This window comes from Balaenoptera physalus (assembly GCF_965194825.1).
Source record: "Balaenoptera physalus genome assembly, chromosome: X".
NCBI classification, from domain to species: Eukaryota; Metazoa; Chordata; class Mammalia; order Artiodactyla; family Balaenopteridae; genus Balaenoptera; species Balaenoptera physalus.
Genome location: NC_138903.1, coordinates 108,293,036 through 108,320,632, shown reverse-complemented (window position 1 = coordinate 108,320,632; position 27,597 = coordinate 108,293,036). Strand labels below are relative to the sequence as shown.

Below are 27,597 nucleotides of genomic sequence, written 5' to 3'. Positions count from 1 at the left end.
CAGCATACTGTAAATTTTACTGTGAACAAGCTTTAATCACCTATGTGAATAACTATTTTATACTTTACATGTTGAATGTAGCTTTTGGCATATCGTACAAAGTATCTTTTAAGATTGACAGCCTCCTGTTTTTGAGTATTACCATGTTGAGAAAGGAAAAGGGATAAAAAGTCCCTCATTCTTGCTACCCCTTTCCTTCCCTCACCTCATTTGCTTTCTTAGATGGAGAAACACAGATAACCATTGTGAAAAGTACAGTGATAGTGTGGGGAATTAGATATGGTGTGTTATTAAATCAAGGAATGGCAATATTTCCAAGGCTTACATAAATTTGTCTGGGGGGGGGATTAATATGCATCTCTTAATTGAAATAATTTTTCCTCCATTTTTCGTAGGAAGTTATCCTTAGCTGCTTGCTTAGCATTACTGACCAGGTATTACTTCCATCTCTTTCTTTGATGGACTGCAATGCTTGTATGTCTGAGGAACTGTGGGGAATGTTTAAAACATTTCCATATCAGCATAGGTAAATACATAGTATTTTTGTATTTTTAGCTACTATTCTAGTGCACTAACCTCTAAGTGTTTAACTTTTCCTAATTCTTCATCTCATCATTTTCAAGATATCGTCTGTATGGCCAGTGGAAGAATGAAACTTACAACAGTCATCCACTTTTAGTAAAAGTTAAAGCTCAAACAATAGACAGAGCCAAATATATCATGAAGTAAGTTTTAATTTATTTTTCTTCTTAATATCTGGATCTGATTTACTTTTTTTCAGCCAGCTCATGTCTGAGCCTCAGTTTTGAGGAAGCCCAGGAGTATTTGCTAATGGTGTAGCTAATTATATACTATACATAGAGTGACTATCAATTTTTGTGGTTTTTAGCTCATTTTGACTACCATGTTAGTTTTTGTAGTTGTCATGTTTGCACAGCTATAAAATCTAATAAAAATCCTCTTTAGGATGCATTATATTATAGGATGAGGTTTTTTTTTTTTAAAGGAGAGCATACTGTGTAGCCTTTGCTCAATTTGCATAATACATTCAGTGGCTTGTACAAGGTAGTCAAAGTTCTAGGAATTTCTGTTGAAAGTTATAATAAAGATTTCTTTTTTCTTTTTGGAAGATCTAGTAGAATCATGCAGAACTATCTCCTTAGGGAGTCAACTTTTGAAAAATTTATAGTTTTTTCATTTGTGTGCTTTATTTTCATATCATTAAAAACACAAGAGTGATGTTAATCTATTGATACTTCCTGATAAACTGTTTGAAGTTTAATTATGAAAATTGTATACTTCAGATCAGTATTGGTTTAGATACTAATTACACTGCTGTATTGCAAGGGTTTTCAGCCAGGCTGTTTATTGTTATTTCTTTTACATTTGTGCAGTCGTACAGTTATTCTAATTAGAAGTAGTGCATTCACTAGTTTAACTAGATTTAACAGTATGCAGTGACACTTTCTTTCTTTTTTTTAAATAAATTTATTCATTTATTTATTTTTGGCTGTGTTGGGTCTTTGTTGCTGTGTGCGGGCTTTCTCTAGTTGCGGCGAGCGGGGGCTACTCTTCGTTGTGGTGCATGGGCTTCTCATTGTGGTGGCTTCTCTTGTTGTGGAGCACAGCCTCTAGGCATGCGGGGTTCAGTAGTTGTGGTTCACAGACTCTAGAGCGCAGGGTCAGCAGTTGTGGTGCACAGGCTTAGTTGTTCCGTGGCATGTGGAATCTTCCCAGACCAGGGCTCGAACCCATGTCCCCTGAATTGTCAGGCAGATTCTTAACCACTGTGCCACCAGGGAAGCCCCCAGTGATACTTTCTTTGCTGAATGATATTGTTGTAGGTCACAGTCTACCAGGGAAACAGCTGTGTGCACAATCACAGTCTGGTTTAATAGATGCTTTTATACAATATGTATAAAGTTCTATGGGATGATAGAGAGGAGAATGAATATTTCACCCCATGGAAGTTGGGGAAGGCATGGAAAGAGATGATATTAGAACTGGTCCTTCCGAAAGAGTTCCAGGCTTAAAAATTCCCCAAGTAGAGTTTCTAGCTTAACAACAACTAATATTTTTGAAGCCATTACTATGTGTGGTGGGCGCTGAACTAAGTGCTTTATATGGATTATTTAATGATACATTAAATTTTTTTTTGATAAATTTATTTTATTTATTTATTTTTGGCTGTGTTGGGTCTTCGTTGCTGCACGCGGGCTATCTCTAGTTGCGGTGAGCAGAGGCTATTCTTCGTTGCAGTGCGTGGGCTTCTCTTGTCGTGGAGCACGGGCTCTAGGTGCGCGGGCTCAGTAGTTGTGGCTCACGGGCTCTAGAGCACAGGCTCAGTAGTTGTGGCGCACGGGCTTAGTTGCTCCGCAGCATGTGGGATCTTCCTGGACCAGGGATCGAACCCGTGTCCCCTGCAATGACAGGCATATTCTCAACCACTGTGCCACCAGGGGAGCCCCGATACATTAAATATTGAATCTGTCTCTTCCACTCTCTACCACCACTAACTTAGTTCTTTTATCTGGAGTGTTATAGTGCCTTGTATTATTCTCTTTCTTCAAAATCCTTTGGTGACTAAGCATTGCCTGCAGGTTATATGTCAGACTTTATGGCTTGGTGATATAAGAGAACCTTCATGATCTGTCTCTCCCTATTTCCATCCTCATTTCCTGCCAGTTCTACCTCTAACTGTACTGAGCCCACTTATGTTTCCCTAAATGTGCTATGGTCTCCTTTTCCTTTGCATATATTTTTTGTTTCTTTTGTTTGTACAGGTTTTCCCTTACCTCTTTTTCCTCTCTCCATCTGGTGACCTCATCATTGGACAGTGGGCTCCAGTGTCACCTCTGTGAAGCCTTCCATTGCACATACCACCAAGCACAATTGATTGTTCTTTATTTGTGCTACCACTATCTCATATGCATATAAATACTATCATACCGCTTATGTATATTGCTATGATTATTTTTCTTTTTAAAATTATCTAATATTTTGACTAGTTTATAGATTCACATGGTTTAAATTGTAGTAGATATGAAAAGGTAGACAGTAAAAAGTCTCTCACCCTGTCCACTCAGTTCTCCCAAGGAAAAAAAAAGTGGTCACTGTTTAGTTTCTTATTTATCATTCCGGCTATTTTTATGTATATGCAAGTGAATACAAATATATTATTCCCTCCCTTTTTATACTACTGATAGCATATAATAAGTACTGTTCTATAAGTTGCTCTATTTGTTTAAGAATATAAAAATTTTAAAAGTGGTTTTAAATCTACCTCCCCAGCTGGACTGAGCTTGAGAGCAGGAGCTGCTACTCATCCTTGTATTCCTAGTGCTTAGCACTTTGCCTGTCACAGAAGACATTAATATGAATTAATGAATAAGTAAATTAATACAAATGTTTATCACAGAATATGTGCAGAATTTTTAATGTACTTGGATTTTTGTTATATTTGTAAGCTCAACTGTTTCACCAGCCTTGAATAATATGATTTTGATATTGATTGAACTTTTTAAGTTGAGAATGGAATGTATTAATTTATTGCTTGGGAATTTCACAAGTTTTGATTACTGTTTAAAACATGAATTTGCTATAGGACATCCAGTAATTCATGCCACAAATGTTCATTGATTGTGTTCCATATGCCAAGCACCATGGTTGCTTGAGAGGAGGACGTAATCAAGATAATATTCCTTTTATTTATTTATTTTTTTTGGTGTTGGGGGAGAGGAAGCAGAAGGGAGTGGGATAAAAAATATGGAAAGGAAGGGTTGGCTTTGGCAGGTAGGAGGGCTTGCCTGAAATAGTAGGGTTAGAAGTAAGGGCAGGTGGTGGTAGAACTTTATTTGTGCTTCAAATAAAGCTTCAAAGTAGAACAGAGTATAGCCAAAGTTTAAAACTGATGGGTCTCTCTTTTCCATGGGAAAAAAAGAAACTGGGCCATGCAGAATGGGAAAGGGAAGCAGTTGTTGATGAAATAATTTTGATTGATGGATCAGTTTTGTCAAAAGAAGTTTCTTAAGATAATTATATCAAGTTTGTCACTTCCAGAATGGTCACATTCCTTGAATTGTCAACTAAATTCATTATTTGCTTCATTATATTTTCACTCTAGAAAGCTTCCTGTCACTTGTTAGTTTTTCAGGTTTCTAGATTTATTATGTAGTAATTTCATCAGAAGAGTTAAAGATCCTGTGTAATAATTGTTTTGAATTTGTAAGCATTTCGTAGATATAAATTTCCAAAAGGTTAGTAAAAGAATACTGAGTAGAGGGAGAATTAAAGAGGAAGGACAAGAGTAGAATTGATTTTTCAAGAATTGTTTACTTTGAATATGAAAACCAGAGAACTTCTTGTATCAAGGAGTGCAGCGTTAGCTATCACTCTGTTAGGGTCACTGAGACAGATGGCATGAGGCATTTCAATGTATTACACCAAATTTGATATCTTAATCCCTAAACTGATAATGAGCCCTTCTAAATCTAAAATAATTATTCTCTGTAAGAAGAGTTTTATGTACTTGTAGAGTACGTTAAGAGTTTTAATGCTTATTAGACTATTACTATAAAATGAACCACGTGTATATTGTAAATGTTAAGCATTAATATAAAATTTTAATACCCTCTTAGAGAATGCCTAATCAAAATAGCCCAAGTCCTGTAGTAAAGCATATGATGAGGGTGGTTGTTTACATGGATCCATTTTGGATATTTGGGAAATAAATTTTTTTTCGTGATGTAACAAAGCTACCAACATTAAAAGGGAAATTACTTAAGATGATCCCTGCCACCTTTTTCTCCCCTTGTAGGCGTCTAACCAAGGAAAATGTGAAGCCTTCTGGAAGACAAATTGGGAAGTTGAGCCACAGCAATCCAACCATTTTGTTTGATTATGTATGTTTTGAGGTTAATACTATTTTCAGGGATTTTTCTTTTTGTAGTCTTTAAATCAGCACAAGTGGAAATAGAATGATGTAGTTTAAAAATGTTTGATAGTTTTAGGGGACAAAAACTTTAGCAAATGAAACATTGTATGGTTATTCTAAAAACAAAATTTAGTATGTAATATATTTAACACATTGATCTACTTTTCTAATAATAAGTGACAGTGCTGCTGTTATTAAACAGACTAACATTGTCTTGTGTACCACATTTTCAGTTATAAAAACATTAATAAAGTGATGCATTATTTGTTGTTTTTAGTTTTTAGAAACATTTGAACAGCATTTCATTGTGATTCAGATGTAACACTTTCATGTTTAGAAAGAGATTTCTAAAACACATTATAATTCCAAAATTCAAGTTTGGATGCACTGGAATTATTTCCTAATTGGAGATTGTAGCCTAAGAAAATATTTTCTAAGGAAATGATAGAATAGTAGGTTTTATATAAATACACAATGGAAGGAAACTAATTTTAAGCATTATTTCTTTTAAAAAAAAAAGTGTAGCCATTATTTAGTTAGCACAGTAAAAGTTCTCTTTTGATTAGTCAATGCCTTTTATTCTTTGTTGCTGTCTTCCAGATCTTGTCACAAATACAGAAGTATGATAACTTAATAACACCTGTAGTAGATTCATTGAAATACCTCACTTCTTTGAATTATGACGTCTTGGCCTGTATCCTTTCAGGTGAAGTAATAACATAGATTTCACGTTTCATAGACCTTAGTGGTGAATGTTTTATTTTCATTCTAAGTTCCTTTAGCAACCATCTGAGGTTGATTCAGTTGGCTGATTGAAAGGTTGACCAGTTGGGAGTTTGTGTGTGTGTCTGTGTTGTATATTGGGAAAGACAATGTTAAGATTACTAAATATCTTTTATATAGTTAGAATCTGCTTGCTGAAAGCTGGAAAAGAGGCTAAAAAAGAAAAGTTGGTACTACAGTGAGTGTATTTTTCCATAATTGGTAATAAATCGGAGCTAACAATTTACTTTATTTTCCAAGGGGTGGCTTTTTGTTGTTGTTGTTTTAGCGGTCTTTGTTAGGGATGTGTTGACAAAATTTTTTCTTAATATATGAAAGATTGTATCATTGAAGCTTTAGCTAATCCAGAAAAGGAGAGAATGAAACATGACGACACAACCATCTCAAGCTGGCTTCAGAGTAAGTATTTTTATTTTTCCAAGGATGAAATTTCCATCTGTTGTCATTGCTATGCTATGTATTCTGTTACCTATGCTAAGAGCCTATTTGTCAAGTGCTCTTGAGAATATCTAGCCACTCAGCTTGTTCTACAGAGGGTTCATGTCCTTGGCTGTGTAAGGAGGTTCATATGGTACTTAATTCATTTTCTAACTCAAGAAGCCAGTATTGGCTGTGATAGCATTTGGGCAAGCATTACTGGGGAGATGAAAGTTCCCATCCATTCTATTATTTTAGAAGAATTAATCTTTTTTTTAAGATTTTTTTCTTGATGTGGACCGATTTTAAAGTCTTTATTGAATTTGTTACAATATTGCTTCTGTTTTATGTTTTGGTTTTTTGGCTGTGAGGCATGTGGGCTCTTAGCTCTCCAACAGGGATCGAACCTGCACCCCCTGCATCTGAAGGTGAAGTCTTAACCAGTGGACTGCCAGGGAAGTCCCTAGAAGAATTAATCTTAAGGGAACTATTCTCCCTTCTCTCCTTTCTATCCTGAGGTTCCAGTCACCTTAAAAGAACAAAAACTTGGTTGTTTAACAAAAAGCCCTAGCCTTGTTTTTTTTCCTTGTACCTTTGATTTCTAGCAGCCAGTTACATTTTCTTTCAACCTGTTGTGTCTCTGATAGCTGAATCTTGCAGTAGCTCCCCATTGCTCTTTGAAGTCTGCAATCTGTAATAAATCATACAAGTAAGTTCTTTTGGAATCAGGTCCTTTCTGTGCTAGCCTCATCTTTTGCCCCTCCCTAATATTCTAGGTTCCGTTAATGCTGAACTTCTTGCACTTTCCATGGCCTTTTGCACATGTTATTCCCTCTTCTTGGGGTACCCTTCTATGCCCACTCATCTCTTCCAACACATTTTCTACTTATTCATTAGATTTCAGCTTAGAGGTCACTTTCTTTGGAAAGCTTTCCCTGTTAACAACCCAAAAGTCAGAATAAGGTGCCCCTCTTCTGTACTTCTGTGGAACTTTTTATTCATCATAGTTATTTTAGTTTACTTTTCTATATCTCTCTGGACTGTAAGCTCCTTGAGGGCAGGACCTGTGTTTTGTCCATTGTCCTTTAGGTGCTCAGCAAATAATTGTTGAAAAGGCTGCAGATCACTTGACTTTACTGGGGTCTCCTCCTTTTTTTTTTTTTTTTTTTTTTAAATGTCACGCCGTGCTGCATGCGGGATCTTGGTTTCCCGACCAGGGATTGAACCCATGCCCCCTGCATTGTGCGTGCCAAGTCTTAACCGTTGGATGGCCAGGGAAGTCCCTCCTCCTCTTGTCTTGAGTGGGGTTTTCTCCCTACTAATGTGATAAGGACTCTTGGCTAAAATTGGTCTTTTGATTGCTTCTTGGTCTGGCAATGTTTCCTTGCCCCTCCACAACTAGTGGCATGTTCCTAGATAAAATGAGATTTTTTTGTGTGACTCAGACATTTGAGGGGCAGGTGTTTTGTTGATCATTCAAGTTTACTGAGTCATCTGCAGGATTTTGTTGTGGCCTAATTAACGTCACAGGTTATGGAATCAGGCTGTATAAGTTTGAATCACTGTTCCACCTCATACCAACTGTGTGTCCATGAGCAAGTTACATGACCTGTCTGTTCGGAATTTCCCTCATCGATAGGTTTATACCAACCTGAGGTGATTACTGCAAAGGTTAAATGAGATAATTACATAAAGAGCTTAATAGACTGCTTGGCATATGTATGGTCAATAAATATTAGCTATTATTAATTATAAAATTCTGTTCAGTGGCATCAGCAATACAATTTTTCCCACCTCATTTTGTTTTGGAAATTTCATTGAAATGACACTTAATATTGTGCTTTTTGTTTTATGAACTGTTTTTTAAAAAGCCCTATTCTTTTTTTATCTCATATAGGTCTGGCTAGTTTCTGTGGTGCAGTTTTTCGTAAATATCCAATTGATCTTGCTGGTCTTCTTCAGTATGTGGCTAATCAGCTAAAGGCAGGCAAAAGGTATTCATAGCAAATTATATGTAAATGAAATTCAATAATTAGAGTACTTCTGCTGGTACTGAGATACTGACATTGCTATTATGTTGAAAAACTGTTTGTTGGTTGTAGGCTTAAGAACAGTAATTGCTCACTTATTTATGTGGAATTCTTTAATTAAAAGAAATAACTTAAAATATACAGAAAGAAATGTAATATTTGGCTATATGTGTAACTCATTAAAGAAACTAACTCATTTTGACTACCTGTTAGGCTTTTGAATAAATGGTTGATATGGTATATTGTAAATCCTCTTATGGCAAAACACATTGCACTATTGATTATGCTACTGGACAGTAATTGGCCTTTACATTGAACATTTGGTAGGAATGTGTTTATTTTGAGGGTATATATAGTATCTTTAAAACACAACTATTTTTTTAATTTAAACTTCAGAGATAGGTAACACTAATGCACCTTTTGGACATTGTCTTCTTTTCTTTATAAATACTGAGTTTTATTATTTTATTCTGGACCAATATCAGTGCTTAGAGTTTGAATTAGAATGTATATTAAACCCCATCAGCAATACACTGACTAGACTCAAAGAACTGGAAATGGTTTTCAAAAGCTTTCTGGTAGAAAGCAAACAGAAATCTGTAAAGCTATCTGGTGCTCCAAACAAGTATTACCTAAGTAATTCTTGACAGATTATTTTGGTTTAGGGAAAACTTAAAAAAAAAAAATTAGGTTCGGGATTTAATCCGCATATATCACTTGCTTTATACTCATTTATTGGCCATTCGTATACATTTTACTCTTCTGTGTCTATATAGGCCAGGAAAACATCACATTACTTTTAAATATCTAGTTCAGTTTTCTGTACTGTGGTATAGTTTTTGTGACCATCTAATGAAAAGATTGTTTAAAGGAAAAGCAAAATATTTCATTGGTACTTGTTGCATACTTATTTGCATGAGGGCCCTCTTGTTTTCAAAAACTATGTTTAGAGAAGCAAGGCAAGTTGAGAGAGTAAGCACTTAATAATAATCTTAGAAAACTGTTCCTTTGTGTATTAACTTGTGTCTTGGGTATACCTAGCTTTACCTTTCTTTGGAAAAACATCTGTATTTGTTCTGTAGGAAAGAATGTTTTTCCTTATCTTCATTACTTAACAAATTAAGGAAGATCTTGGAAGTCATAAGGTGTTATTTCCATTGACAGTCCTAAACTTTGAGAATTCAAATGAGTAACTGTTGGCACAGTAATAAATATGCGTAAGGCAGGCCACTAAACTGTCATCTTAGGCTCAAATATCACAACTTGGAATTTGCATTTCCTTCCTTTTTTCCTTTCTCCTCTCCCTCCCTCCATTCCTCCCAAGTGTGTGTGATTGTTTAAAGAGATGGCTCTATACTATCAAAAAATATATATTGAGCATCCTGTACTGGAGGATAAAAAAAAATGCTATGAAGGGCATTATTGGGTTGGCTGCTAAAAATGAAATATGACCTGTATATTAGATAAAAGTATTGTATCAGTGTTAGGTTTACTAAAATTGATAACTATTGCTGTGGTTATGTAAGAGAATAGCGATAGTCTTAGGAAACACATTAGCAATTTTAGGGGTAATTAGGAATTTTAGGTGCCTCTAAAATGATGTTACTTACTAGATAAGTTAATCTCAAATAGTTCAAGAAAATTGTGAGAGAGTGTGTGTGTGTGTGCATGAGAGAGAGAGAGAGAGAGAGAAGATGGGGGAGAGAGAGAGAAAACAGAAATGATAAAGTGAACGGGATGTTCGCAATGTTAAATAACAGGTGAAGTAGGGATAAAGGCTATGTGGGTGTGCTTTGTACTATTCTTATCTTTGTATCCTATCTGTAAGTTTGAAATTACTTCCAAGTAAAAAGTTAAACATATTACATGGCCCAAATATTTATATACAAATAATTTAGGGATTCTTAGTATATTAATTACAATTCATTTTTACTTTTATGTTTGAAGTTTCAACTATAGACTATTTCTTGTTTTTCCTAAATAGTTTTGACCTGCTTATATTGAAAGAAGTGGTACAAAAAATGGCAGGAATAGAAATTACAGAAGAAATGACAATGGAGCAACTAGAGGCCATGACTGGTGGAGAGCAACTAAAAGCTGAGGTGAGAATTGCTCTTTTTGTTTAGTGACTCAAAATTCAAAATGTATGCATGCTCCCTTTTAAAATCGCATCAAAAAAAATAAAATACTTGGGAATAAACATCACCAAGGAGGTGAAAGACTTATATGCTGAAAACTACAAAACATTAATAAAGGAAATTGAAGATGATTCAAAGAAATGGAAAGATATCCCATGCTCTTAGATTGGAAGAGTTAACATTGTTAAAATGGCCATGCTACCCAAAGCAATCTACAGATTGAATGCAATACCTATCAAATTACCCATGACATTTTTTACAGAACTAGAACAAATAATCCTAAAATTTATATGGAACCATAAAAGACCCAGAATTGCCAAACCAATCCTGAGGAAAAAGAACAAAGCAGTAGGCATAACCATCCCAGACTTCAGACAGTGTTACAAAGCTACAGTAATCAAAATGTACGCATGTTCATAATAAAGAATTTAAACAGCACATAAGTACATAAAGCTAAGTGTCAAAGCCATACATACCCTCCTCTTACAATCGCCCCCACCTCCCTTTTAAAAATTGCGATATACTAGTTATTTTAACCTTTTTAAAAAGCTGAAACAAAGTGTAAAAGACAGTAAGTAATACATCTGGAGGGAAATAAATATCAAATCTTCTGTGGTCCTTGATACCCCAACGGGCATAAATCTGAGCATAGTTACTCTGTTGTTGACTCTGCTCCACACTGACTGAAGGATAATCCTTTATAAGGGACTGCATGGTAGAAAATGGAAAATATGTAGAAGTTTAAAGACAGTTGACAGTTATCTTTAAGCCAGTGACTAAAGCCAGTGGCAGTAATAGTGTCAGTAAAATAAATTTGTAAAGAGAGGGAAGGAATGTAGAGTGTGTGGGTTTGTTATCTTCAGGATTGTAACCAAACCCTTTCTGTGTTTTTTCTTCAAATCAGATGGCATGTGTTATGTACTGGTACACTGGTAAAGTTATGTCTTCTCTTTTGCAGGGTGGTTACTTTGGCCAGATAAGAAACACTAAAAAATCCTCCCAGAGATTAAAGGATGCACTATTAGACCATGATCTTGCTCTTCCTCTCTGTTTGCTTATGGCTCAGCAGAGGAATGGGGTAATCTTTCAGGAAGGTGGAGAGAAACATTTGAAACTTGTGGGAAAGCTCTATGATCAGGCAAGTTAAAGTGGCCTTTGTGTTTCTGTGGGTTTTTAAATCTTGATAGTGGAAAATATAGAATGTGATACAATTTAAAAAATGTCATTTTGCACATCATATATATATCATATATATTATATACAATATATAATATGTAATTATATAATTATATATATAATAGACATTCTGGAAATTGGGACTCTTTCTGTGCAAATTATGATATTTAAGAGATGGATCTAGGGGATATAATAATATGTATAAGGTTTTCAGTTAAGTAGATAACTTTAAGTTGTTTGCTCTCATCTTTTCTGATCTCTGGAAATCTGGAATTTCAGCCACAACAAAGTAGATATGATCTTCATTTATAAAATATATTTTTAAATATTAAGCACCAAAACCTATGGTTAGCCTACAAAATGTGTTTAACTATCACCAACTATATTACAAGGAAATAAAAAACATCACGCATATTTTATAAAGTTTTCGACTTTTAAGGGCCAAGAAAATTGACTTGCATATACATAAAATTGTTCTATGTGATTTAGATAAATATATTCTGCTACTAAAGGTGGTGAACAATAGCTTGGAACTTGAGACCTTTGTTGACTATTAAAGTCTTAGATTAGTCAACTTTTCAGGACTTGGGTATCTTTTTTGTAATATGATTATATGATTAAGTTTGTAGATTGTCTCCAAAGTTCTTTCAAGTAGTAAAATTTGAATTCTTAATTGTTAATCAAAATATTGTTAAAATATATCTTAGTCATTTTGGAAAATGTTATGTTGGTTTAGTAAAATGGTAGCACATTTGTGTTTTTTGTCTTATTTTTTAAATTTAGTGTCATGATACCCTGGTACAGTTTGGTGGGTTTTTAGCGTCTAATCTAAGCACAGAAGATTATATAAAGCGAGTGCCTTCAATTGATGTGCTCTGTAATGAATTTCACACACCCCATGATGCAGCATTTTTCCTGTCTAGGCCAATGTATGCACACCATATTTCGGTAAGTATAAGTATCTTTGCTGCCATTCAGGAATGATTCCACATTACTACTTAACTTTTATTTGTAAATGCATTTTAATTTGACATAGATATAGATTATGAGAGAATTGCTCTTTTGTTAATACTCAGCTCTGCACAGTGGGCAATGAAAATATCCCCTTTAAAAAGTAAGTCTTACTAGTTCTATAATTTTACTGTTACTACACCACCAGTTGTCCAAGTTGATGTCTTATGGGCCCTCTAGAACTATAGTTCTCCAACATTAGTGCAGCTCATCAGGGAATTATTAGAGAATCACCAAGGAAGGATCTTAAAAAAAAAACTCAACCCCATGTCCATAAATTCTAATTTAGTAATTTGAATGGTACCTGGGGATTTTTGTTTTGTTTTTGTTTTTTTAACAAGCACTAGATGATTCTGATGCAGGCGAATGTGGTACGTCATTCTGAGAAACACTCCTCTTGAATACAGAGAATCCTGTTTCCTCAGTGACAGTATCACTGTCAGATAGTTGACTTGCTATTACACATACTGCCTTCAAAGAAATAAAGACTGACAGACTTAACCACCCCCAAACATTCTAAATACTCTTGCACTCTCTGTTGTGTAACTTCTAGGAAAGGTATATTCATGGCTCTTGTTTTATTTCTCTCCACCTAAATGAAACAACTGAAAACAAACAACAACAAAAAGCAAACTAGAGCCCTCCCAAGCAGGGTATCCCGTTAGTGACTGTATTGAAATTCAAGTAAGGATGTGGGGGAAGAGGACACAACCCTCCCTCCTTTTCTCTATCTGCCACCTGGACTCTTCCCTTTAAAGCAGTTACCTCTAATAGGAATTTACTTTTCCTTTTCCCTCAGGGCCATGGTCAGTACTCTGTTTGGAAACTGTGGTACTTCCCCACTCTGACTGGAGCCCAAGCATATTCTTCATTTTTCTGTAGGCTTAGATTCTGGCCCTTCTGTTTATCTGTTGTTGTTTTTTAAGTCTGTACTATGCAAGGCTTTCACTACAGATTTTGGGGAAGATCTTGTTCCCTTATCTTTAAGTAGGCTCCCTTCTTGTTCCCAGTGGGGATACAGGGCTGTGTAGTAGAGTGGGGGAAAAGGTGCTGAGAAATTTGGGATCTAATTGATCATTTAATCAACCATCAGCTGTTAGTGTTTACATATCAACTGCTACAGTCTCACACTTAACCTCTAACAACTAGCTAAATGTTAATTGATTCAGTTATCACTTGTAATACTGTGCTGTACTCTCTAGAGGGAAAAAGGGAATAAGGGAGTAGGATTGGGCTTCTTCTCCTTTAGACTCTCTCAATCCAGAAAATTGTTATGCTCTCTTTGTGTAGTTATGTTTTGTGTTGTCGCCCCACCCCACAGTAGATCAGTCTCAGCTATACAACAGGGGACCTGATTTCTTGAAGGACTGAGGTGGGAGAATTGCTTCATCTCAGAAATTCTGACCTGCCCTGTGCTATACTGAGAAGTGACACACTAATCAGCGCTATTGAACCCTAGCAAACAGGAACACCTGGTTGCCTGAGGTTGGCTGAACTTTTCCAGGTCAGAAAATGGAGCAGGTCATTCATACCAACAGCTACTTTTTCCGTAGCCTGTGTAAAATATTGTGTCTTTGTCATTTAAGAGATAAAAACATCTAAACAAAGAAATGTCATTTTCCTTTCAAGTTTGAGGAGAAAAACAGAGAACTATACAGAGGTGGCTATACAACCAGATCAGGGGTAGGCCACATGCCACCCCCTGGAAAGGGAATTCCTCGGCAACCTTGGTTACACTGGATTGGGCATCCAGGCTTTCCTAGGGATCCTTACTTTTGCCTCTTGGGTGAAAGCCCCTCTTGAAGAACCTTTGATGAGAGAGTATGAGTATTAGAGGGCTGCTAGGTCCCTTCCATAAATTGACTATTGGCAGGCTCTCATGGGAATGATTTAGCCAACCAAACACTGCTCACATTGTTAGGCCAAAAGCTTTTTGAACAGTAATTAGAAGTACAGCAGGGAATTCCCTGGTGGTCCAGTGGTTAGGACTCTGCACTTCCACTGCAGGGGGCATGGGTTCGATCCCTGGTTGGGGAACTAAGATACCGCATGCTGCGTGGCACGGCCAAAAACAAAAAAAAGTACAATAACAGTGGATATCATTTCTCTTCCGTAGGTCTAGTTCCCCAGGTGACTTTTTAGAGCTGTTATACTTATCCATTTGACTGAAGATGTGAGCTTGAAGAAGGGTTAAACTGACTTTAGGCAAGGAAATATTTGTCCTAGGCAAATATGCAGTATAGCCGTCTTTTCTGATCAAGCCTATTTTTCTTTTTCAACTAGATAGGAATGAGGGGGGTGCCTGGAAATAGAAGTCACAGATTCAGAACCAAAGGATTAGGGAGACTGGGGCTATCATATAACACTGTCATACCTATAACCTAATTTTCAGTTTTAATTGCTGAGAGCCACCTTGCAACACTGGTCTGAAAGAAAGGCTTTTCCCCTAGTTCATATTCTAAATATGACCAAATCAGGTAGATAAGCTAGCTATCTTATGCAGGTAGTTTCATCACTGTTTTATTCTGTGTTTTGTTAGAACCTCAACAGATGTCTTTCCGTTCACATAGATTCATATTAGTTGCCTTCAGTAGGACCCACCCTCAAAAATTTAAAAGCCTTTTCTTATCCCAGCTGCTATTCTCTCAGGTCTCTGGTGTAATTGGGACCTCTCTCCTAAGTAATGTTCTTTATACTTATAGCTTTGCCACCTATGTGGCCTCAGTAGTTACCAGCATGCTCTCTAAAATGGGGAAAACAGGAGATAATTTTTCCCACTTCTAAAATAATTGTATGATTCTCAGAGCCTGCTTGAGATACCTTGTAGAACAAAGAGTACTTGGTGTGCCTTCAATCCAGTGAGCCTGGGGTATGGAGCACTCAGGAGGGACGGCAGCTGGACTGTAAGGAGCCAAGACTCTTCTCGCCTATCACGATGCAGAACTGGAAGTGGAACCTTTGACTTCAGACCTTCTAGTTCTGGGTTCCATGTTTAGCACAAACTGTAAATGATTTAAGTGCTTTCTAGCATAAAGAAGAAGCTAGTTTTAGATCTCCTCTTAGGTTCATCTTCAGGGATGATGCCTAACCCAGACAGTTTTCTGGGTGAGAGCTCTTTCGTCTCACAGAGACTGAAGGACGTGAGATAATAGCAACAACTCCACTTTGTATTGTTTTCTTTTTTGTTTGACACACATTCTGTGAACTAATATGTAGTCCCTCCCATTGTACTAACAGATTCTTTTTCTCATACAATTAAGGATATGGCCTTCCTCTGACTCTCCCCCAAATTAGGATAAACCAATCAGGCCAAAAAAAGCTGTGTTTCAGTCAGTTCCCACATGCTTTAAACTCCAGTATGCCATAGCCATTCAGAGAAAATCATAACTTAGCTTAGCAATAGGGTTACCAGTTGGTCCTGGTTTGCCTGAGACTTTCCCAGTTTTAGCACTACAGTCTTGCATCCTGGGAAACCCCTCAATCACTGGAAAACCTGGACAGTTGGTCCCCCTACTTAGCGGTCTTATGGTAACGTTCTCATAACCATTCTTTGTGTTGATCCAACTTCTTAATTGACAAATTGTAACAGATGATAGGGGCTACATGTAGCGATGAAACATTCTGTTTTGGTTGGCTGTTACTAGTTCCATTCTGCCTCTTTACTAGTGTTAAGACCCTCTACTTGGTTCCCTTGAATATCTCAAAAGCAGGAGTGGAAACCCTGCATGTTCAATCCTTGATGCAACAGCAAGAGAGAGTAGGGTGGGGGAAATGGACAGGGGGCCCACATATCCTATTCACTTACTCAACAGGTCAGATGCAATAAGAATCTTCAGAAAAGCTCATAGTAAGCACATAGGGCTAAATATTGAAACAGCTTCCAGGGATGATTTATCTTAAAAGAAATGTTGTTGGTAAGAAATTAGAATTCCTACAACAGTTTTGATTGGTCATCTTCTGATTCTTGAAAAGGGAACCTAGGTTTTTATACTATGAAAATCAGTGCTATAAATTATATTGTATGTGTGTGTTTTTACTTTTTATCTCCAGTCAAAGTATGATGAACTTAAAAAATCAGAGAAGGGAAGTAAACAGCAACATAAAGTTCACAAGTACATTACATCATGTGAAATGGTGATGGCTCCTGTCCATGAAGCAGTGGTTTCCTTACATGTTTCCAAAGTCTGGGACGACATCAGCCCTCAATTCTATGCCACATTCTGGTCATTGACAATGTATGACCTTGCAGTTCCACATACCAGCTATGAACGGGAAGTCAATAAACTTAAAGTCCAGATGAAAGCAATTGATGACAATCAGGAAATGGTAGGTTTTTGTTCTAGTAGCTCAAGTACAATAACTTCATGGTATTGATTCAACATTATCCATACTTTGGAATTGTATTAGCTCAAATTCCTATCCTGTTGTTACATAATGTTTTTCTAAGTGGGTTTAGAGGTTATCTCTCCATGGGTGGGGCAGGGGCTTGGTGAGTACATGCAGGTTATGACCAATCAAAAGGTATTTGAGGGCTGTGTTAGCAACTTAAAATGATCTACTTAACTCCAATTGCAAGAGCAATAGGATTTCCCAAAGGAGAATTCTTTAGGAGAAAGCTTTATTGAAGAGGTGAGTCTTGAACTGGATAGGCCTTGAAGATAGGTTAAGTTTGGAAATATGGAGGCAAATTGGCGACTGTAAAGCTTCAGCAAAGGTATGAAGTAGTCTAAGGTTTAAAGAGACCACTTTTACTGTGGCGATTGGGCTTAGTGATAAATTTGAAAGGTTAGGTTGGGGCCAGGTGATGTAGAGCAATGAAAGTTAGAAAGGAAGGCTTGAGGGACTTCCCTGGGGGTCCAGTGGTTAAGACTCCGTGCTCCAAATATAGGAGGCCGGGGTTTGATCCCTGGTCGGGGAACTGGATCCTGCACGCATGCCGCAACTAAGAGTCCACACGCAGCAACTAAAAGATCCCGCGTGCTGCAACGAAGATCCCACGTGCCTCAACTAAGACCCGGCGCAGCCAAATAAATAATTATTTTTTAAAAATGCACTTTAAAAAAAAAAAAAGGAAGGCTTGATAAAATTGAGAACTATTTTAGATTCCTCAGTGGGGAAGCGATAATGGTAAAAATGGTACTTTAGACAGATTGCTCGTGACAGTGATATGAAGGATACGTTTGATAGGGCAAGGGACTGGCATTAGGCGGGAGGCCAACTAGGTGGCTTTTTGGGTAATTCATTATGAAGTACTGAGAGAATAGACTATGGTGGAGGTAGTGGGAATGCAAAAGACTTGTAAGCAGTTAGAATATTGGAACAGAGAAGGAAGGATCAAAGATGACTCCGTGCCTCAGAGTAAAAGTACCAGTGTTGAGAAGGTATCCTGTTTTGATAGTGTACGAAGACTGACTTTGTCTCGGATTTGTTGAATGGAGGTCAAAGCACATCCAAGTGGACTCCTGAACATCCCTGTTGAAGTAATTAGTATAAGATATCAGCATTTATCTCTTCAAATTTTTTAATTAAAAGAAGGAGAGGTGATGTGCCTGTAGTTAGAAAAGTATCTAACTTGTACTTTGTAGCCTCCAAATAAAAAGAAAAAAGAGAAGGAGCGATGTACTGCCCTTCAGGACAAGCTTCTTGAAGAAGAAAAGAAACAGATGGAACATGTACAGCGAGTGCTACAGAGACTGAAACTGGAAAAGGACAATTGGCTTTTAGCAAGTAAGTTGTTGGAATTGTTACATTTCTGCCACTGCTACATTAAAAAAGCAAACTTTTATAACTTTGGAGGTATTGAAGTGTATTATGTTTGTATTTCAACTCAGTGTTCACTATCCCATTCTTTGGTTATTCATTAACGCAGAGTCGACTTCACATGTTCACTGAAGGAACAGATTTAATTTGCTGGTGAAATTAATTAACTTAAAACTACAATATTGGCAGCTTATCATTCAACTTTTCTGTATAAAATCTTATCTCTGGAGAAATTATAGGTAGAAAAATGTCCACAGAGTGAAAATGAAAGTCTTATCCCAGGCATGACCTTTTGGTTACAAACTATAAATAGTTTGTGGTTTTATATCATTCTCTACACTAAAGTTTATGTTGTCATGTTTAGTGGCCTTGAGGCACTTGAGGAAGAAGTTTACCACTTAATATATTCTTCCCTTATTTTTAGAATCTACCAAAAATGAGACCATCACAAAATTTCTACAGCTGTGTATATTTCCTCGATGTATTTTTTCAGCAATTGATGCTGTTTACTGTGCTCGTTTTGTTGAATTGGTACATCAACAGAAAACTCCAAATTTTTCCACACTTCTTTGCTATGATCGAGTAAGTTCTTTTTATTGCAACCTTTAACACAAAGTCTCACACAAAGATAGCTAAACATTATATATAATCTATAGAGGTATTATTGTGTGTTTGGTTAAAAGCATGAACTCAAGAGCCAAGTGCCTGAACTTGAATCCTAGCTCTGCTACTTTCTAGCTATATGATCTTTGGCAAGTTTTTTTTAACCTCTCTGTGCCTCAGTTTTCTATCTGTAAAACGGGATAATACTACCTGCTTCAGAAGATTGTTGTGAGGAATAAATGAGTCACTATACACAAAAGCACTTTGAGTAGTGCCTGATATATAATAAGCACCCCTAGTTAATCCATTAACTCAACATTTGGGTTTATATGTTTGTCATAATAGGTAGAACTCTCTTCTCCATTTTTAACCTTCACCCCCTCAGGAAACAACGAAAAAGCTTACACTTTTGCACATATATAAAAGCAGGGATGCTTTTCAATATGGTCACATTCACAGATTTTTGCATCTGGCTTTTTTCATAATAATAAATAGCTGCATTTTGTGGTTTAAAAACATGATGTATGTTACAGCCTCTCAGCTGCCTATTTCTAGTTTCTATCAGCCTCGCCTCTGCTTACTGTCCCCTTAACCCCAGTAATATCTATGGCTAAGTCTTTGTTAAAGAAGTTATGTTGTAATAATAATGATAGTGTTTTTCTTCCCTCATTGTAAATCAGCTTTCTTTATAAAAGTGGTTTTTTTGTTGTTGTTGTTATTGTTGCTTTATGAATGTGCTATTTCCTCACAAAAGCCAGAATCTTTAAAGGTCTCTGGAATTGTGAATATAAAAGGGGAAGATGCATTTTGACTAAACTTACCTGTTTAGTTTATTATGATTTGCTATTACATGATCTTTTAATATTTTGAACTAATTTTGACCTTGATTTGTTTTTATTTTTCACACATTGTTTTCTGTAGGTTTTCTCTGATATAATTTACACAGTTGCAAGCTGTACTGAAAATGAAGCTAGTCGATATGGGAGATTCCTTTGCTGCATGTTAGAGACTGTGACCAGGTGGCACAGTGATAGAGCCACATATGAAAAGGTATGACAAATACTCTTACCTTTTACCCATTTACCATGTATATAATGACCGCTTCCAGTAAGCTCTGGGTTCAGTTTTAAAAGGGAAGCTGAGGCCTTCCCTGGTGGCGCAGTGGTTACGAATCCGCCTGCCAACGCAGGGGACGCGGGTTCGAGCCCTGGTCCAGGAAGATCCCACATGCCGCGGAGCAACTAAGCCCGTGCGCCACAACTACTGAGCCTGCGCTCTAGAGCCCGCGAGCCACAACTACTGAGCCCGCGTGCCACAACTACTGAAGCCCGCACACCCTAGAGCCCGTGCTCCACAGTAAGAGAAGCCACCGCAATGAGAAGCCTGCGCACCGCAACGAAGAGTAGCCCCCGCTCACTGCAACTAGAGAAAGCCCGCGCGCAGCAATGAAGACCCAACACAGCCAAAAATAAAAAAGTAAAATAAAAAATAAAATAAAATAAATTAAAAAAAAAAAGGGGGAAGCTGAGTTTAAGATTCAGTTGTAAAACAATGTATAAAATTTAAGCACAATTCATTCATTATTAAAAAAAAGCTATATTTTTATCCTATCTCAAACTGACATTTCAAATTAATGTCATTGCATAAGGTGAATCTTTCTGTGAAAACTACCTATCATTCAAAACACACATTATGTTTTCACATGGAATCATTAATCTAGTCTACTTAAGTTTCAGCTTCCGCTATTTTGGAGGACAGAATTTTTCTTTAAAAGTGACAGCCTATTTTTTGCCCTTAGGAATGTGGAAATTATCCAGGATTTCTTACTATATTACGGGCAACTGGTTTTGATGGTGGAAATAAAGCTGATCAATTAGACTATGAAAATTTTCGACACGTTGTACATAAATGGCATTACAAACTAACCAAGGTAAGAAAAAATTGTATTTCTCAAAGGTGGTTTTTTCTCTTCATACTTATACTTTTTTAATAACAGATCTTAAAATGTTTGTTGTAGGCATCGGTACATTGCCTTGAAACAGGCGAATATTCTCACATCAGGAATATCTTGATCGTGCTAACAAAAATACTTCCGTGGTACCCAAAAGTTTTGAATCTGGGTCAGGCTTTGGAAAGAAGAGTGCATAAAATCTGCCAAGAGGAAAAAGAGAAGAGGCCAGATCTATATGCATTGGCTATGGGGTAACACAATTATACTTTAATGTGATTTATGAGACTAGATTACAGAAGGATTCTGAAGACTTTAAAATGTCTTACAGTGTTGAAGTTTATCTTCTGCCTTACTTCAGGAGATTATGGGAGATTATGCAATCTTGTTCCCACAGGCTGGTGAGAGTTGTCACTTCTGATTATCAGCTTCCGGTCTATACTGGATGATAGTTTCAGAAATCATATATAGTATATCCTGGTTTGGAGGAAATGTAATTTTATCATCAGTTGAGTTATCAAATCTTCAATAGTGGAAAAAAGGCATTTTAGTTGAAGGATTAGCTTACATTGAAATTTTTAAGAAAGCATCTAGGTTCTCTTATAAAGACATTCAAGAACTTACTGAAAATTAATATTTTTTATTCTCTGGAATCAAGTAGCAGAGTGAATAACTTGCTAATTTTATTCTTTTAAACCCCATGTTTGTGCCTTTTGATTTGTATTTGTATATTTAAACACTTTGTGCGACTTTCAGCTACTCTGGGCAGTTGAAAAGTAGAAAGTCATACATGATACCTGAAAATGAGTTTCATCACAAAGACCCCCCTCCGAGGAATGCAGTTGCCAGTATACAAAATGGGCCTGGCGGTGGGCCGTCTTCATCGTCAGTAGGAAGTGCATCTAAATCGGATGAAAGCAGTACCGAGGAGACTGGTATGCTTATTTGTAGAAATTTATAAGTAATACATTTTGTTTCAGCAAACTGAAATGTTTTGTATCACATGACAAGTAAAGTGCTGGCTTAGTGTTACTTTATTATTCCCTAAGTAGGAGTATGTAACTGTCAAGAAGTGATCAGCCCTTTGTTTCTTTCTGTCTAGTCTCTATAATCATTTTGCTGTGCAATTGTAGCTTATTTACATCTAGGGGCTTGTCAAATAAAACCTTACCTTTATTTCAGATAAATCAAGGGAGAGATCTCAGTGTGGTGTGAAAGCAGTTAATAAAGCTTCTAGTGCCACACCAAAAGGGAATTCAAGCAATGGAAATAGTGGCTCTAACAGGTAGGAACACTGTGCTGTATGTCAAAATTCTGAATTCTTATATGATTAAGCAACCTCATTAGACATGAATGACAGAGGGTGATAGATGAATACTATGGAAGTCATTTTTGTTGGACTTAGAAATTTTGTCTATACTGCTATTTTGATGATGTGCTTACCATTCTCATGTTTCGTATAATGCTGAGACTGACTTTGTTTCCTCTGCTGGGATGTGCAGGGGAATGTATGTGGTGAAGTTAAAAAAAATTTTAGGATTGAGTGTTTGCTGTGTACAATCTGGGTAAGAATAATTAACATGAGAGAAGCCTACTTATTTAGACCAGTGATCCATCCAGCCAAGTAATCCAGTTCCTGATCGTAGCACCCTTGGTTGGCTTATGGGATAGTTTTTGGTTGTTACTTTGTAATCCTCAAAGGTTATGAACATGTACAATTAAAGGGCCTAACATCACTTTAATTATTCTTTTTTAACCTGCTATTTGTGAATTTGGTTATTATTTACTGGATAAAGAAGTACTTCCTTTTTACTTGTCTTAAAGTTGTCCTTTAGTTTTTAAAGGGCTACTCATAGTTCTAGAATTTTTGAAGTCAGTAAGAAATGCTTTATGATTTATAACATTGAATATATTTTATGACCATTTGTCTTAAAATGTCATGTTTTTATTCTTAAGCAGCAAAGCTGTTAAAGAAAATGACAAAGAAAAAGGGAAAGAGAAAGAAAAAGAGAAAAAAGAAAAGACTCCAGCTACTACTCCAGAGGCCCGAGTACTTGGTAAAGATGGTAAAGAAAAACCGAAGGAAGAACGGCCAAGTAAAGATGAAAAAGCAAGAGAGACGAAGGAAAGAACACCTAAGTCTGACAAAGAGAAAGAAAAATTCAAGAAGGAAGAAAAAGCTAAAGATGAGAAATTCAAGACCACTGTCCCCAATGCAGAATCAAAGTCAACTCAAGAAAAGGAAAGAGAGAAGGAGCCATCCAGAGAAAGAGATATAGCAAAGGAAATGAAATCAAAGGAAAATGTTAAAGGAGGAGAGAAAACACCAGTTTCTGGGTCCTTGAAGTCACCTGTTCCCCGATCAGATATTGCAGAGCCTGAAAGGGGCAAGTTTGATTTATATTTGTTTACCTTTGGTTGTTGTAATATAAAGTTGGTTCTTGTCTTGTTATTATGGCAAGTTATCTAGGGACTTTAGTAGGGGGAACTAATACCTGATAACCTTAGAAGTTGGTGATTTTTTTTTTTTTAAGTGTGTGGAAAAAAGTGGAAGCATACCTTATTGTGACTATTTCTTTTCATCCCAACAGAACAAAAACGTCGCAAAATTGATACCTACCCTTCTCCATCACATTCCTCAACAGTAAAGGTTAGTATAGCCTGAGGAAGGCAGCGTCCATGTTAGGCTCACCTGTTTGGAATACGTGTCCTGACTTCCTTCAAGTCTTGTGCCAAGTATTCACTGGAGCCACTGGAGGTTTTATATTGCATTAGAAAATGAATTTTTTACATATTGGTGGACTGATATTTTTTTCCTATTGAGTATTTTTCTTATAAAAATATTAAAACTTCAAGGACCTAGCACTAATTTTGTAGTGTTTCAAAGTGCAAGAGAAATTTTACCCAGAAGTGCCTCACTGCTTTAAGCAGTCTTTTTTGGAGTGCAATGGTAGCTACAAGCAAATGAATCTTTTCAGCAGAATGAAGCCTATTTTTCGGCATAAATATTGAAGAATATATAGCACTGAAGACTTCCTGGATGATACAGGATAAACAAGATACCTCTGAATTCATCAAGCTTCTTGATGAGCATCATACCGATGTGTGCCTTCTAAGAAGGAGTCTTGAAAGGAGTTCCATTTTAAAGTCTCCTTGGTGATCAGTTCTCCTGTAGTTGTGTATATTCAGTGAGCATGCAGCTTCTGTTGTATCTTCCCTTGGAGGTTTGTTTATACCCATTGGGTTCCCAACAAGTTGAACCTTGCGTTACGATAAAAGCAGATGTGGCATCCAATCCTACCACCCAGCAAAGAGAAACCCCAGGCATTCAACTGCAGCACAAAATCGTGGGTGTAGCCTTCTTGAAGACTCAGGGTAGCCATTCCTTGCTCCATATTTAATTTTAATTCTAAACTCATCTAATTTCATGGAATCTTTGAATTTGCAGTACGTTGAACTTTTAAACCTGTGAGTTAACTAATTCTTCATCAAGAGCACTGTGGTTGAATACTGTAATTGATTTCATTTTCTTTCTTTTTTTAAATGCTTTTTTTTTTTTGTGGGAGGTATGAGATTCATCGTTAGAGGCACTTTGCAAAAAAAAAAGTGATTACTCTTTTATAAATACATTTTGTTTTCTTGTTAATGTAATGCCACTGAGTTTTCTGGCTAGGATAAAATGTGTATATATTTATGGTGGAGTCACAAGTAAAGGAAAATTTGAAACCTCCCTATTAAAGAAAAGCTATGAAAATATAAGGCAACATTGTTCTTCCACAGTGATCTCCACTATTTTAAACTTTTTGTGGAGAAAAAATATTTTGCTTTCTTAAGCCTCTTACCATTATCTGTAGTTTAAATACAGTGTTATGAAAAATGTGGCATTGACATTTATTTTAAAATTCTGAGCAGAGAAAGATTTTTGTTTGTTACAATGAGTACATATAATTTAGTTTTTTTTTAAACATTACAATTCCATTACATAGTTTTGCTTTTGTTTTTTACTGTTGATACTCATATAACAATGACATCACGAGATTTATCCTCACAAGAAGTAGCTGGTTTATTTCCAGGTTACAGCCATACTTCCCAAAGTTCCTCTGGGTTCTGAGAACTATGCCAGCTCACCTGTCATCTCCATTCATTTTCTACAGGACAGTCTCATCGAACTCAAGGAGTCTTCAGCAAAGGTTTGAGTCTTTTAAAATCATCATGCCTAAGTAAAACAAAGAAAAATTCTTTACTTCATTTGTTTAGTAGGTACCCTCACCCTAGTAAATTCAGTAAGCTAGTGGAATAAACTTTAAAAATACCTATCACAAACTGAAACAGTGGATGACAATGGTCCCTTTTAATGAAATTGTTATAAAATGTGTGTAATGTGGCAACCTTTCTATAATCTCTCCTTGCTGTTACGCATTATCCTTTTATGCTTCAAAATCTGAAAGTAAGTTTAAGATTTGAGGAAGGAGTTGTTGGTTTCTTTTGAGGAGTAGGCTTATTTAATTTCTCAAAACAAATCTGTCAGGCTGTTTTCTGACTTTTTTAGATAACCCAAAAAGCCAAAAAATATATCTGATGCATTCACATAACTGTTCTAAAAACTGAGCCCATCTCAACCCATAAAAGTCTATATCACCTCTGCTGAGCTACCTTTTTGGTAGTTGTAGCATATTATCAAGAAATATGGTTAATGTAAACTAATCATTCTCCTGGAGGGGAATACTCAACTTGATGGTTGTGTTTACATGTCAGTATTAATTCTTGCCTATTACTCTACTTTCTTGAGTATTCTGCTACTAAAAATAATGTGCAGTTTGTGTATCTTATTACAGAGTTCATTCATTTCATGGTTATAGTTGAATTGTCCAATGTTCATGTTATTTTGTCTTTATTATTATAAAATTTGTACCCTGTTTCACTTTGATTTTCTACTTTGCCTCCTCTTATATCTGCTGCTAAGTATGATTCCTTACTGGTGGACCAGTAAAAAATGATATTTTGAAACAAAGCCAGTTGACAGTACTAACTGCTTTTAGAACTATTAGCTTTATAATGAAATGTCTGTGGCTATTGGGCAAGTAAGCACTAATTTTTAACAGCTTAGATTAGCTAATGTGCCTGTGTCCTAAAATTGTAGCATTGTTTTTAGAATATACTGTATTAATCAAGAGAATCAGTTGTACTGTGAATGCTTTCTTTTAAGGTAAAACTTTTTATTTGCTAAATTGAATAATGTATTCCAGTATAGTAGGTTTTCATAACCAGAGTGGGATTGTGTATGTATGTCAGTCTTAACCATCAGTGGCTTGTGTGGACTATTTTAAATTCATGGGTTAACAATGTTACCTTGTGAATATTTATTTCCTGAAACATATTTTGAAGCAGTTGAAAACCTGCTGTTATAGTTAACTGGATTTTCTAAGCAATGATGAAGATTATGATTCCTTACATTTGTGAAAGCCTTTTGAAAATAAAACATATGAGGTAAACATATGTTATCTCATTTCATACTCATCACAGTGCTGTGAGGTGGGTAGGGCAGGTGGCAGTGTCTTTTTTTAACAAATAAGAGACTAAAGTTCTTGATCTTTTCCCAGTGGCATATAACTTGTTAGTACCAAAACTTGGACTAAAATTAAGGTTCCTCAAGTGTTCTTACCACAATGAAAACAAAAACTGCAAAAAAAAAATATGGTTCCTTGATTGTTAGCACCCATTTCAATAGTAGTTGAACGGATTCTTAACTTCTTTCGTGTGTTTGTCTTATTTTTTAAATTATAGTGATCCCCCCGCCCCACTTAAAAAGATGGTGATTTTGTGGGCATTTAAAATTCAATAGATTTATTCCACATTCAACCAGAAAATTTTGAAAATGGCATATGAATACCCTTGTAAAAATTGCAACTCATACCACTTTTCAGATCCTTAGTGCTTAGTATGGTACCTGGTAATATGATTAGGTATTCAGTAAATATTTGAAATGAACTCTTATGCCTTTGGACTTGGTAAAGCATCCAAAGTTTACTGGTCTGCATAGTAGTTGATGTTGATTTTTTGTGTGTCTAAGAAAGTTTAATAGCATATGAATGTCTTAGAAAAAAAATTTCACTGGACTTTGAGTGCTCTCTAAAATTAATGTTCTATAATTTAAACTTTCTGTGGTAGCTTTTACTTTTTAGAGGATTTGAAAGGTATGTGTCTGTTTTTTCAGGTTACTTTGTCATCGTACATATAAAAATGTTTCCCTGCTCTAGTTTGACCTTTTAGTTATACTTTGCCCCTAGGATCCTCTTTTTTACTAAACTAGTTACTATTTTCACTTTGTAATACACATGGACTTGGCTTTTCAAGTGGGATTCTAGTTTAGTATCCAAATCTTTTCTGTCAGTTCACCTTCTACCCCCAGTTTTGAGTTGGCGTATTTATAGTTTTGGTTAGTTGTGTTTTCACCTGGCAATCTTAGCAGTTACATTTGATAAAGTATGAAAAGCATGCTCCTTTAAACCAAGCTTCTCTGTAATTTCAGAGGGCAGCAATAACCACCTCAAAATAAAATTCAGCTTTTAATTCTGTTCATCATCTTAAAACAAGGATTTACAACCAACCAAACGTGAGCCTACATGTGAGGCCATCTTTATATATTGTAGCCTTAAAAGGGTCAGTGTGGCAGTGGTCTCTTAAACAGATTTTGAAGATCAGTCAAATTGTTTTTTTGGATCTAATGATCTCAATGTCAAGGATAAAAGCCAATAAAAAACAGGATCCAGTAGTATCAGGAATAAAAGCAAATTAAAA

The 27,597-nt window shown here is 36.1% G+C and overlaps 1 protein-coding gene across 19 annotated transcripts in view; it reads left to right on the top strand.

Annotated features, from left to right (window-relative positions):
• Positions 1-27,597, top strand: part of THOC2 (THO complex subunit 2) — a 110,325-nt gene that overhangs the window by 69,215 nt on the left and 13,513 nt on the right. For 8 of the 19 annotated variants that reach the window (XM_082446796.1, XM_082446793.1, XM_082446795.1 and 5 more), the window contains 20 exons: positions 396-526; positions 624-725; positions 4,817-4,901; positions 5,534-5,627; positions 6,035-6,115; positions 8,031-8,127; positions 10,148-10,265; positions 11,260-11,439; positions 12,261-12,425; positions 16,539-16,814; positions 18,074-18,215; positions 18,673-18,830; positions 19,773-19,901; positions 20,650-20,781; positions 20,869-21,053; positions 21,556-21,734; positions 21,982-22,084; positions 22,756-23,186; positions 23,391-23,449; positions 24,858-24,989. In XM_082446796.1, coding sequence (XP_082302922.1) covers positions 396-526; positions 624-725; positions 4,817-4,901; positions 5,534-5,627; positions 6,035-6,115; positions 8,031-8,127; positions 10,148-10,265; positions 11,260-11,439; positions 12,261-12,425; positions 16,539-16,814; positions 18,074-18,215; positions 18,673-18,830; positions 19,773-19,901; positions 20,650-20,781; positions 20,869-21,053; positions 21,556-21,734; positions 21,982-22,084; positions 22,756-23,186; positions 23,391-23,449; positions 24,858-24,989 — 2,979 coding nt within the window. Of the gene's footprint in view, positions 1-395; positions 527-623; positions 726-4,816; positions 4,902-5,533; positions 5,628-6,034; positions 6,116-8,030; positions 8,128-10,147; positions 10,266-11,259; positions 11,440-12,260; positions 12,426-16,538; positions 16,815-18,073; positions 18,216-18,672; positions 18,831-19,772; positions 19,902-20,649; positions 20,782-20,868; positions 21,054-21,555; positions 21,735-21,981; positions 22,085-22,755; positions 23,187-23,390; positions 24,268-24,857; positions 24,990-27,597 lie in introns of all 19 variants that reach the window. The other 11 variants (XM_082446791.1, XM_082446785.1, XM_082446789.1 and 8 more) reach the window with 6 other exon arrangements.